Below are 12,539 nucleotides of genomic sequence, written 5' to 3' on the forward strand. Positions count from 1 at the left end.
AAACATTAACTACTGTGGTGGTTTGATGTTATTTTTACTGTTGCGTAATGTTGGACTCTTCATAACAACATGCTCTCCTCTATTGTAATCAAAGAATAAAATATAACTAAAATCTTTACTTAATTAAAAATCAGCAATACCACAGTGCATAAACACTCCTTACAAGTAGAAGTTAGTTACAAGTAAAAACCCTGCATTTAAAACTTTACTTACTACTTACTACTAAAATAGTAGCATCAAAATATCCTTAAAGTGCAGTATCAAACGTAAAAATACTCATTACGCAGCCCTTTTTAGAACAATATATATTATTGAATTACATAAATGTGTAATGTAAGCTCTAAACCAATTTTAATTTCTTTACATACTAGCTGGTAGCACTTGCATGAATGTACTTAGTTACTTTCACCATTGGCTGTAATTTATCCAGAATGTCCTTGTTTGACCAATCATAATCAGATTTTTATTCCTCAGCTTTTTGTTGTATTAATTCAAATTCTTTTTTACAACTTAGTAATTCTGATTTGCACTGTATTTCACTTTCCTCTTAAATGTATCAGGACATTTTCTGACCGGTAAGACACAAGCCATGACTTCTTTTTTTCTCTCTGTGTGTCTCTCTCTGATCTATTTTTAGAGGCAAGACGGATACTGTGACAGGCATTCACTAATAATTCAAATGCATTACACATACACATACACATAACCTCTGTAGCTGTATAATTTATAAGTGACATTTAGAACTTGATTTAACTAAATTGACTAGGGTTAGGAACAAGTTCAAGTCCCCATATGGACCAAAGTGTGGAGTGTGGACTAGCCCCTGGAGATATGCCAGTTACACTCCATTTGTGAGTATTTCTGTGTGTAGTTTGTTCTAAGAGTAAAAATAAAAAGTAAAAAAAAAGAAAAGTCATTGTATAGCATGTTGAAAAGTCATAGTAGGTGTGACGAAAAAATCATCTAAAAGTCATAGTATAGTTTATCAAAAAAAGTGAATAAAAAAAGTCAGAGTAAAGTATGTTGACAAAAGTCATGCAAAAGTCACAGTATAGTATTTTGAAAAAAGTCAGAAAGTCATAGAATACTTTTCAAAAAAGGCATTAAAAAGTCATAATATGGTATGTGGAAGAAGTCATTGTGTAATATGTTGAAAAAGTCATATTATAGTATGTCAAAGAAAGTCTGAAAGAATGCAACAACAAAAGGCCAAGTCTGGACTGGGTATCTAACCAAGGATGACAGTTTGCAGTACCTACTACTACCTCAGGCACTAGCCACCATCCCAACAAATAAATCACGTTGGAAATAGTCAAAGAAAAGTATGTTGGAAAAATGCATTAAAAAGTCATAGTATGTGATGTTAAAAAAATGTGTGTAAAGTATGTCAACAAAAAGTGATAAAAAGTCAATCCAATTACCAATTTCCAACATCTACAGTGTTTCAACTTGCAAACTTATGAATTTCCAGCAATGATTTCAACTTGGGAACTTTTTCAACTTGGGAAGATTCCAACAATATTAACTTGCAAAAGTCTGCAGTGCCTATTTGGTGGCTAGCACCAGAAAGTGGGCACTGCAGACTCTCACTCAAGACTCTCACCATTCCACCAGATAACTAATGTTGAAAAAAGTGACAGCAAAGTATATCTAAAAAAAAGTTATGAAAAAGATGAGGTATAGTATGCTGAAAAAAAGTCATAGTATGGTATGTCAAAAAAGTGACAAGGCACTGGGGTAGAGTCTGCAGTGGCACTTTCTGGTTTCGGTAGGATTTCCCACAATTGTGGTATTTCAAAAACATTGATAGTGTAGTTCGTCTGGAAGAACATGCAAACTCCACAAAAGAAGGACCAGCCCAGCCTGGGAATCAAACTTGAGTCAGAGTCAGCAGTGCCGACCTGCTAGTGCTTGTTGGAGAGCTGCAAATCACTGAGCCACTGTGCAACCAAATAAAGGAACCTCAAAACAGTCATAGTATAGTATGTTAAAAAAATGGCATTTAAAAATCATAGTATGGTATGTTGAAACAAGTCAGAGTAAAGTATGTAAACAAAGTAATAAAAAAGGCTATAGTATATTATGTTGAATAAAATCATAGTATCTTATGTCAAAGAAAGTCTGGAAGAACATGCAAACTACAAAAAAGACCAACCCCAGACTGGGAATAGAACCGGAGTCAGAGTCTACACTGCCTACCTGTTGATGATTGTTGGAGCAGTGGAAACCACTGAACCACTGTGCTCCCAAATAAACAGTGTTGAAAACAGTTATATTATAGAATGTCCAAAAAAAAAGCATTAAATAGTCATAATATAGTATGTCTAAAAAAGTGATGTAAAAAGTCGTAGTATATTATGTTGAAAAAAGTCTTAAAAAATTCAAATATAAAGCCAGAGAAAGTCTGAAAGAACATGCAAACTCCACAAAAAAGGGACAGGCCCAGTGCAGACTGGCAATCAAACCTGGGAACGATTCTGCAGTGGCTATCTACTGGTGTTTGTTGAAGCGGTGCAGACCACTGTCCCACTGTACTACCAAATAAAGTACATTGTAAATAGTCATAGTATAGCATGTCCAAAAAGGCATTAAAAAGTCATAGTATAGTATGTCAAAAAAAGTGACAAAAACGTCACAGTATAGTATGTCACAAATACTGGGACTGGAAATAAAACCAGGGTCAGAGTCTGCACCGCCTAATTGCTGATCCAATTTCCCCAATGAGAAGAAATTATAAGGTATTTTGGACAGAAAGACATTGCAAGCTGGATTAGAGGAGAGCATGGTTGCGCCAATGCTAATCCATCCGGCAAATATCTATGCATATTAGGATGGGAAGTGTTAAAAAACTCTTCACACGATATGCAGAGGTTTTAGACCAGTAGTTACATTACCTTTGCTGGATGTCACCAGAAGTAAACAAATCGATTAACAGTTCTTTCTGAAACTCTATCTTACTGTCCTGCCCGCAGCCTCAATGACTAATTTAACTCTCACACATTCAAGCTTGGGGGGTGCAGCCCATTAAAAGTTCCCCCTGACAAACACCACCTCCTTCAAGGTCCTTTTTGTGTGACATGAGAATGAAACCAAGGAAGACTAAAAACAAGGACAACCAATATTAACATGTAATCACTTTATCATTCCTCAGAGAAAGGACCCCACACACTTCCCTTCAGACAGGCCTGTAATGATTTTTCTCACTCATTAACCTGCATGCAACAACTGCAAAGGGAGACACATTTTTAAAAATGTATTTGACCTATGTTTTATTAATCCTCTTTGGTATGGTTACTATTCTTACATTAGTTAGAGAAGCCTACAGCTGATGATTGTCCTATGTAGGTTACATGCCCATTACACATCGAATAGAAAAACTCTGCACACACTTCCTCTGTTCAAACAGTTATACAGCATCCTGTACCATCTCTGTGTTTTCTCACTCTTGCATAATCCAAATTAACACAGATATGTTATCACTGGTGCCTAATAAAGACATAACATGTGATAACTGCACACATTTTCAATTAAATCGGGAATTAAGACCAGTCAGTTATGTCATTGATTTGTGTGGTGTAATAAAAAAGGAATACTTTGACATTTTTGTGAAATACAATTATTCTCTTTCTTGCAGTTAAATAAGATGTGGGGGGAATCCTGTAATAGTAATTTAATCACAACCACCAAAATATTTGCTTAGGATGGGATCATAAATCTTGTTGGCCCCATTAAGGTTTGTATCTCCTTGAGGCTGTAACACCCAGTTTCATATTTAACACTAACAAGGGTGTCTCATTAAACAAAAATTAACAGATGTTAATCTGCAGAGAGTTCATCATGGAGCACAGTTGTCACTGTAAAAAGCTTCTATATTCTCCATTCTTAATGGTCAGGGCATCTTTCACAGGAAGAACCTTTACAAATTATTCATGTTTGTTTCTTCCAGGGGATAGAAGGGGAAAGAAACAGAGTGCACAGTGCATCCATACAAGATGCACAGCTGACAGGTGCTAAAGTGAGTTAGTTACATAATCCCATTTTTAGAGATTCAGAGAAATCCTGTCCTGTCTCTTCATGTTGGGGAAAGGCCTTGAATGGTAGCCAACAATACAGTGGTAAATCTATGTCAGTGTTTTCACAGTAAAATGAATGAGATATTTGACTTGTTTGTGGTAACGTATAATCTGAAAATACTTCGGAAATTTGTCCCTTCACCATTTGATTTTAAGGTGTTTTATCATCCATGTACAACATCAATTCTAATCTAAAACTAAATGAATGAGGGTAGAGATGATTAGACCTATCCCAACTAGATTCAAGACTGAACTAATTGTCTCACTCTGTTTTGTTTTGGCATGTAGGCCTATGGCTGTTTTTTAGAAAATGACTCAAATAAATATCACGGTCCAAAAAGGAAATTACTTATTTCCTTCTGAGTTTCTTTTTAAATCAATTTAACTGCAGAAAACCCCAGTCACCTTTTATATTTTATGTAATCTTGCTGATAGGCCTCATTTTATCCAGATCTGGACCTGTTGATACTTTTCTTGCTACTAGAAATAGAAAAGTAGTCCTCTCATTGAATATTTCCAAAAACTGCAATCTATTACTAGGCTACTAGACTACAAAGTATTTGTTGGGTAAACATCATGTGAGCAAAAATGAGCTATATGCTGTAGTGCACACATAGTTAAAAAGATTAGAGCTGCAATACAATTACTCCCAGAGATGCACTATGCTCATGAAAACACAGTTTTTATGTTATTTTGATATCATCAGATCTCGTAAGGTCATCTTTGTCTACAAAGCTGCAGCTTTTGTACACATGGACGTTAAAGATCTGGGAGTAAATTCACTGTGCCCGATAAAAGTGCCCTCCTTACTAGAGGCCTGCTGGGTTTGGATGTCCACACTATCCACCTTCTTTGCATATTTTTTCCAGGTCCTTTGCAAATGATGTTCCTTATATTGGTATCTGCGTAAGTCTGTCTTTGTCTTTGCTTTCCTCAGTGTCCGTGACCTTCTCTAAGGAAGTTGCTCCGGGATAAAACACAGTGACAGATGTGTTCCCGCTGTCCTCGCTTCCCCTGGTATTCATGGCACAGGAGACGTCCAGTCTCAGTGGGCTCTCCTGCTTTAGGTTTCCGGCCTCGTTGCTCGCCATCACTGTCTCCACCGCTGCGCTCACCGCTGCGCAGCAGCCTGGGCCGCGGCAGCGCAACAAGCGCAGGAAGGCGTCTCTGAAGTCCGCGTTAAACGCATAGATGACCGGGTTGAGGGACGAGTTGCTCCAGCCGATCCAGACAAAAACATCAAAAGTGTTTTCGCTGACGCAATATGGGCCATGCTGGTCCTCTGGTCCGGTACAGAAGGGCAGAGCGCAGTTAAGCACAAAAAATGGCAACCAGCAGCAGACAAAAACACCCATGATGATGCTCAGAGTTTTTAGCACTTTTGTCTCTTTTCTGATGGAGACTCTGAGCTCCCGGTGTGACTGATTGGAGCGCTGAGGATCAGAATGAAGATTGATATGAGACTGATGTAAGTTGGCACCGATTTTTGTGAACAGGTGAGGACAAAGTTCCTTTACTTCCGAGCGGCAGTTCTGCGCGTGCTCCGCCGCCCGCTCCAGAGAGGATATCATCTGGATCTGCATCTGGGCTATCCGGTAGATGCGAGTGTATGTGACAATCATGATAACCACGGGGATGTAGAAACTTACGAGGGACGATGAGATGGCGTAGGTGCGGCTCAGACTGGAGTCACAGCTCCCATCAACACCAAGAAGCGTCAGATCCCCATGTGGATCACCCATCTCTGCACGGTGCCAGTTCAGCTGCACGGGCACGAAAGAGATGACCAGGGAGACTGCCCAGGTCACACCTATCATAACAGAGGCGACCTTCTTGTTCATACTCCTCTCATAGAGGAAAGGGCTGGAGATAGCCCAGTATCGGTCCACACTAATGAGGCACAGGTTGAGGATGGAGGCCGTGGAGCACATGATGTCGCATGCCAGCCAGGTCTTACAGAACCCTCCAAACGGCCAGTAACCAGCAACCTCAGCCACAGCTTTCCACGGCATCACCAGCAAGGCGACCAGGAGGTCCGACAGAGCCAGGGACACAATGAAGATGTTGGTTACTTTGGCGCGCATGTGCCGGAAGCGATAAACTGCCGCGCACACCGTGATGTTGCCAAAAAGCGTCCAAGTGATAAGCAGCGCCAGGACGCAGCCTTTTACAGCTCGGAGCGCCGATAACTCCTCCCGGTTTCCGGCACCGACCAGCGCAAAGCCGGTTGTGTTATTCATTGCCTCTTCCAGTGCGCTCGGCCATTTCTCAAACTAAAAGGACACACAAACAAAAGCAATCCTAAAGAGCGCGCGTTTTTCTCCAGTCGGACTTATCTGTAGTGATGCTCCGTGCGCAGAGCAGATTTACTGGGGACCACACGCAGCACCAGCTGGTGCAGGCTGACAACACAGCTCAGTGACGCGCAGCGCTGCGATACATTTGACATCTGAGCAAAGATAAACATGTCAATCAATTTTAAATTATCACTATGTTAACCTACTTTTATTTACCATTACTGTATAATATTCCCTTTTTACCAGTGTCTTTGTCGTATTTCTCTTTCCCACTCAATGTACCATTAGATGTGTCATTGGAATAAAGGACTGAGCTGCTTAAATAAGCGCTTTTATATTGTTTTTATATTGTTAGATTTTTGCTTTTTTAATAGGCATTATATCATTTGACTCATTTCCCTAGACCCATTCCTTGTACTTATTATCTTTGATATACCTGTTGTTGCATTACAAACTGGTTACCATTTTGTATTTAAACTTTTGTAATTGCTATTTTTCCACACATCACTCCATTCCTACTAAGTCCATGTATTCTTTGAGCCAGTTATATACTGTAACAGTCTGATTTCCATTAGGGAACTGTGTTTGCTTTAAATTCACATTTTCAAGTTGTTTTCCTGGAGCATGTTTCTGAAGGACAAAGAAGACCTGATGTCAGCTTAATTCATATTTTACCTTATTTATAAGGTTTCACATCATTAATGCAACCCAAATCTTCTGCATTTGGACTTGCACATGAGTAAGATTCTTTTCAAACTTCACAAAGGCACATGAGTTGGCAATGCAATTCATTATTGCACATCATCATCTTCCCCAGGAGTTTCCAGCAGACAGGTTTCAACCAGAGCTCTCATCACAGTGTAAGGGTCCCAGTTGGCAGCGGGACGTCTGTCCTCAAAGTACCCACAGCCACTCAGACTGATAACAACAGGGATTTGAACATTAAAACTACGAGAGGCTTTTGCTCTAGAGAAGTCATTGTAACTGGAGGTAGAGCATTTGCTGGTGAGGAAACTCATGTCATCAGTGCCATTGTGTAGATTGCAAACACAGAGGTGCTAACAGTGACGCTTGCTCAGCCTTTTGATTGCATCTTTAATGTACCTGCAAATTCACAAAGAACATATTTTATCTTTGTATTTTAAATCCCTATTTTCTGTCCACTGGAGCACAGGATACATGTATTTGGGTTATAGGGAGTGTGTCAGTCAGTGGTCTAAGCTTACTATAGTCCCCCTGGGCTCTTCATCTCCTTGATGCTGAAGTTGGTGTGACAGCCTGATGTACCACTGTTGCCCTTGATGGGTTTAGCATCCAAGGAGGCAACGACTCCAAGGTCTTCACAGACACGTTGCAAAATGTAGTGGGCCATCCACAAATCATCCCCCAATTAAATCCCCTCACATGGGCCAACCTGGAACTCCCACTAACAACACAAATCATATTTATGAGTGATAAATGATGAGGTGATAGATCCAACATACAGGCCGCATGCTACTTTGTCCTCTGAACAAGCCCCCACATTGCCTTCTGCAGAAATGGAAGATGAGTATGAATTGAAGGAAATTGATGAACTTGATGATGAGGTAGAACCTAAAGCTGATATAGAGGAAGTATCAGACATGCAGCAGTGCATCTATTATGATGAAGATGATGAATCAACTGATGAGAAAGAATCAGTGAGGAAGAGGACCCAGCTGACATAGAAGAATATTTTCAGTTGAAGGATGAAACATTGGCGCCCAGATAGCTCAGTTGGTAGAGCAGGCAGCTACTTATAGAGGTTTACTCCTCGATGCCGCGGGCCCTTTGCTGCATGTCATTCCCCCTTTCTATCCCTTTTAATGTCTTCAGCTGTCCTGTCAATAAAGGCCTAACATGCCCAAAAATGATCTTAAACAAAATAAAAAAGGACAAAACGTTGATCTGGTCTTCCATTTCTCCCAGTCGATGCATGTTGAAAACAGAGAGAGAAACAAGCCACTATAATCCAACCGCATATCCAAAGTCTACAATTGATGGCATAGGTCAGCATGGGTCTAATTTGCCTTAAATTTCAAATGAAATTTTAAAAAATGGTGCTAATGTGTTCAAATGAAGTTAATATTAAAAGTTTAATACAGAATTAGTTGAAGTATCCACTATATATTATTTAAATAACAGTAAAACCGGATGGGGTCAATTTGACCCCAGAGGACAACAAGTGTGATTATGGGAGTGATTATGGGCTGCATTTTAAAAAACTCAAACAATTCAAAAACAACATCCTCGCTAAACTTTGATACCAATCTGTGATAAGTCAAACAGTTAAAATAATATTAGGTCAAAAACAATTCATAGTTTTATTTTATTTTGTACTTAAAAACAAGGTATACTTTTTGTAAACAAGGTCTATTGGCTCTAAATTCCAAAAAGAAGGTAAAAATGTTTAGTAATGGGTTTAACTGAAGTAAGACTAAAGGTGTTATACAGAATGGATTGACAATTTATACTATATACTTAAACAACAGTCAAACCAGGTGGGGTCATTTTGACCCCAGAGGACAAAAGGCGTAAGGCATTCGTGAGTTACATTATGAGGGTTAAATGTGGTGAGGGGAGAGGAGGACTGGGAAAATGGAATGGAATGGAATTATCTTCAGTAGTCCACTAAAGGGGCTTTCACATCTGGAACATGGGTTGAATACAACAACACTTGACCCCCAAGTCAAATTATTTAATCAGCACTAACTGGGCTTATGGAAACCTTTTTTTCTCCAAGGACCCCGTTTTGCTACCAAGTTGAAAAATGCAGGCCTGATGTACATAGGCTACTGCTTTTACTGCTAAATTGTACAATAACACAATCATGTTATGAAAACAAAACATTGGCAAGTGTAATCTTTTCTACATACTATTGATCAAAAATGATCAGTGATGTTCAATATAATACATTATGTTGTCTTTTTCATACAAAAAGAAAGTAAAGAAGACGTTGTGGCTTAGCCAAGGTAAAACTTTCTCTTCCTCTGTCTGTCATCATGGCTATCTGTTTCCCCCTGCTACGCTAACCAGCTCCTAGCTGTGCTAGCTTCATACTTACAGTACAGACATCTAGACAGTCTTAATCTTCTCATCCAACTCTCAGCAAGAAAGCAAATACGTGTGTTCCCCAAAATGTCAAACTAAACTAAAGTTTGGTTTCACCTAAGGCAGTATATTGTAATAGTATTGATTTGCCTTTCATATCTACTACCTTTAGGTTGTTTTGGTCAGACAACATATCGCCATGACAGTGCACTCTAAATTTTTATACTCCCTCTTCCCACAGCTTTCACTCACTCGCTCACTCGCTAACTCACTCACTCAGATGTGCATGACACACACTCAAAGACACGCTTTTGTGGATAAAAGCAGACTTTTTGGCCGTGAACAGAATCAAATGGCCCAGCTGAATTTGAACATGAGACTAAAATAGCACTCAAGCAATATTTGATCTTTATTAATGGCAACTGGGTTTTATTTGAATACATATTTAGATGATGGCGATAGAGACAGACAGTCCAAAGCAAATAGGTGGACAGGGAGTTCATAATCATATTCTCTCCACCATTTTTGAGAGGTTGTGTTATTGTTGTGCATTTTCTGATTCAGGACACACTGGCATCATATCCATTTTGTTGAAATTAAATTGCTTTCATATTTATTTCCTTTCTTTTCCTAACTGGGAGTTAATGGTTGAATCTAGTAATAACAACAACAACAACAATAATAATTCAAAAGTCATAATAAAGTCAAACATATAGAACCTTTTACATTCCTGAATAATAGGTGGTTAGCTTGGTCATACACACAAGCATGAAAAGTAATGTATTTGTTCTGTACAATAATTCATCCATTTCAGAAATCTTCATGTTACTGTATGCAGCAGGGAGCTGCAACACTCTCTAAAGCTACGTTCAGCCCCACCAGTCCCATTTCTTGCACATATCCGGACACAATCGTCACTGTGCTGGGGTTTTCTGCAGACATCTTCTTTATTGTCTTGTTGCAAGGCTCTGAACACTGGGCCTCATCGCACTGCTTTTTCAAGGCAGACATTTCTTTGTCACACTTTTCTCTCTCCACCTGCAGGCTCTCCTCCAGCTGTCTCTTGAGTTTTTCTTCACACGTTTTTTGTTTATCTACTTTGATTCTGATGAGTTTTAGCTCCTGTTGGAGGGCCAAGATCCTCCTTTTATCAGCTCTCTGATTCTCCATCTGAATGTCTCTTTCTCTCTGGTTCTCCTCCGTCTTGCGTCTGAGCAGGTCCTCCAATTGCTTTTTCCTGTCCTCCTCCTTCCTGCTTTGCTCCTCCAAGCTCTGGCTGAGTTTGTCCAGCTCTTTCTGCAAAGTGTCTCTCTTCATTTCCTCCCTTTGCCTGATGGCCTGCTCTTTCTGTATTTGCTGAAGTTCCCTCTCTCTCTCCTTTTTTTCATTTTCCACTCTATCCTTTTGGATCTTCTGCTCCATTGCTCTTCTCATTTTCTCCTCCTGCTCTTCCTGCTCCTCCAGTATTTTAATAACCTGGTCAAGCTTTTCTTGAAGAGCTTCCCTTTTCTCCTCCTCCTCTTTACGTATATACATCATTCTTACCATCTCTTGTATCTGCCTCTCCTTCTCCTTCTTATCATTCTCCTCCATACATCGTCTGAAGGCTTCCTCCCGTTCTCTTGCCAGCTTCTCCTCCTTCTTCTTTTCCAGCACCTGTTTTTTCTTCAGCTCCTCTATATCCATTTGGCTTTTTTCCTGAACCATCTGTAGCTTTTTTTCATATAACTCTTGTATTGCTGCCTCCTGCTTCTTTTTTAACAGCTGCTCCTTCTCATTCAGCAGCCTCCATTCCTCTTGCAGCTCCAAGGCCAGATCCTTCTCTGCTTTCTCGAGCATCTTGCTGCCATAGAACACTGCTCCATTTTCCTGCATCATGCTGTCCACTAAGGCAAGCAGCTCAGACACCTGGTTCTTATTCTTGGAGCTCTGGTTGTTGAAGACACAGTACCTGCCCCCACATCCGGCCACCAGATCAACCAGGTCCTTACACTCGTCTATTTGACAATCCTTCACAGATTGCCCTTCTTCAAGAAGGTCTCCATGGGTAAAAACCACCACAGAGAAACTCAAAGCATGGGAACCCATTGCTTGTTTGATCTGCCGCACCGCCTCCGTCTCCTCCAGAGTGCGCCTCCCAATCTGAATGACAATGAGAAACACATGGGGCCCGGGGTACAGGAGGCTAACACTCCTCCTCAACTCCTTCTGCACTTCCTGTGGAGTCTGATGACTGTCCAGAATGCCTGGAGTGTCCAGGAGTGTCAGATGTCGCCCACGAAATTCTCCAGCAACCCTGCGACAACGCTGCGTGACAGAGGAGCTGCTAACCTTTGAGTCAAAGACCTTACGGCCCAAGATGGAGTTTCCGGTGGAGCTTTTTCCGCTGCCAGTCTTTCCCAGCAAAACCATTCTGATCTCAGTGGAGGAGAAAGACATCTTCCTGCCTGAAGAGACAAAAAAAGAGCAAGGTTATGTTCAAATAAGAGAAAGGCAGAAAGAAAGAATAGGTTACATTCAAAAGAAATAAACCCAAATCCCAACTGACCTGTGCAGCCAATAGAAGACAGTTGCTTGCTAATGGATGACATGCTACTTCTGGGCTCTCTTCTCCATAAAGTGAGAACAAAAGAGAACAGCGCTATATAGATCCCTACATTGTGGGTGTGTCTGGCCCTATGACACGTAAAACCCCTCTGAACTCTAACCATCACTATCACCGTGTTTCTAATCAGTCTGAACAACGTGTGAGACAATCGTCTGTCTCTGTACATCAGCAGGTCTTATCCCTGAGCATACACACTGCAGCAAGAGGCCATCCAGATTCCAGCAGAGGCAAAGATCTGGAAAGCAGACTGAGTTCCTGTACATGAGGGGCAGTTTGATCAAAGTTCAACCAGACTGACTAGTCATTTGATTGTTGGGTCTTTTTATCTTGAAAGTGATAACTTTTTGTTTTGGAAACACCAGAGACCAATAAAGTAGGCACTCTTCTGGCAGTGTCAGACAAACTGTCTGATCACACAACAAGCCTGAAAGTCTACAGTCATGCTAAAAGCTCTGTGAAGCTGTACTTTGTCACAGTGGTGTTTTGAGCCAA

General features: G+C 40.4%; 2 protein-coding genes and 1 pseudogene across 2 annotated transcripts; all 3 read right to left on the reverse strand.

Moving 5' to 3' along the window:
• Positions 1 to 3,242: 3,242 nt before the first annotated feature.
• On the reverse strand, positions 3,243 to 6,464 carry LOC117936049 (D(1) dopamine receptor-like). The gene has a single exon (XM_034858825.1). The coding sequence runs from the start codon at positions 6,311 to 6,313 to the stop codon at positions 4,964 to 4,966; it is 1,350 nt and encodes a 449-aa protein (XP_034714716.1). The 5' UTR covers positions 6,314 to 6,464; the 3' UTR covers positions 3,243 to 4,963.
• Positions 6,465 to 7,036: 572 nt separating this feature from the next.
• Positions 7,037 to 7,863, reverse strand: LOC117951662 (annotated as a pseudogene).
• Positions 7,864 to 9,835: 1,972 nt separating this feature from the next.
• On the reverse strand, positions 9,836 to 12,067 carry LOC117935956 (immune-associated nucleotide-binding protein 9-like). The gene is made up of 2 exons (XM_034858633.1): positions 11,988 to 12,067; positions 9,836 to 11,886 (listed from the first exon to the last, which is right to left on the reverse strand). Exons 1-2 carry the CDS (start codon positions 12,028 to 12,030, stop codon positions 10,265 to 10,267), a joined length of 1,665 nt encoding a protein of 554 aa, XP_034714524.1. The 5' UTR covers positions 12,031 to 12,067; the 3' UTR covers positions 9,836 to 10,264.
• Between the last annotated feature and the right edge of the window lie 472 nt (positions 12,068 to 12,539).

This window comes from Etheostoma cragini, chromosome 2 (genome assembly GCF_013103735.1).
Source record: "Etheostoma cragini isolate CJK2018 chromosome 2, CSU_Ecrag_1.0, whole genome shotgun sequence".
Taxonomy (NCBI): Eukaryota; Metazoa; Chordata; class Actinopteri; order Perciformes; family Percidae; genus Etheostoma; species Etheostoma cragini.

Excerpts from the sequence above, each read along its gene's own strand:
- LOC117936049 (XM_034858825.1), bottom strand. The coding sequence starts at position 6,313 with ATGAATAACACAACCGGCTTTGCGCTGGTCGGTGCCGGAAACCGGGAG.
- LOC117935956 (XM_034858633.1), bottom strand. The coding sequence starts at position 12,030 with ATGTCATCCATTAGCAAGCAACTGTCTTCTATTGGCTGCACAG. Across the intron at positions 11,887-11,987 it reads GTCTTCTATTGGCTGCACAG|GCAGGAAGATGTCTTTCTCC; the intron begins GTCAGTTGGGAT and ends TTGTCTCTTCAG.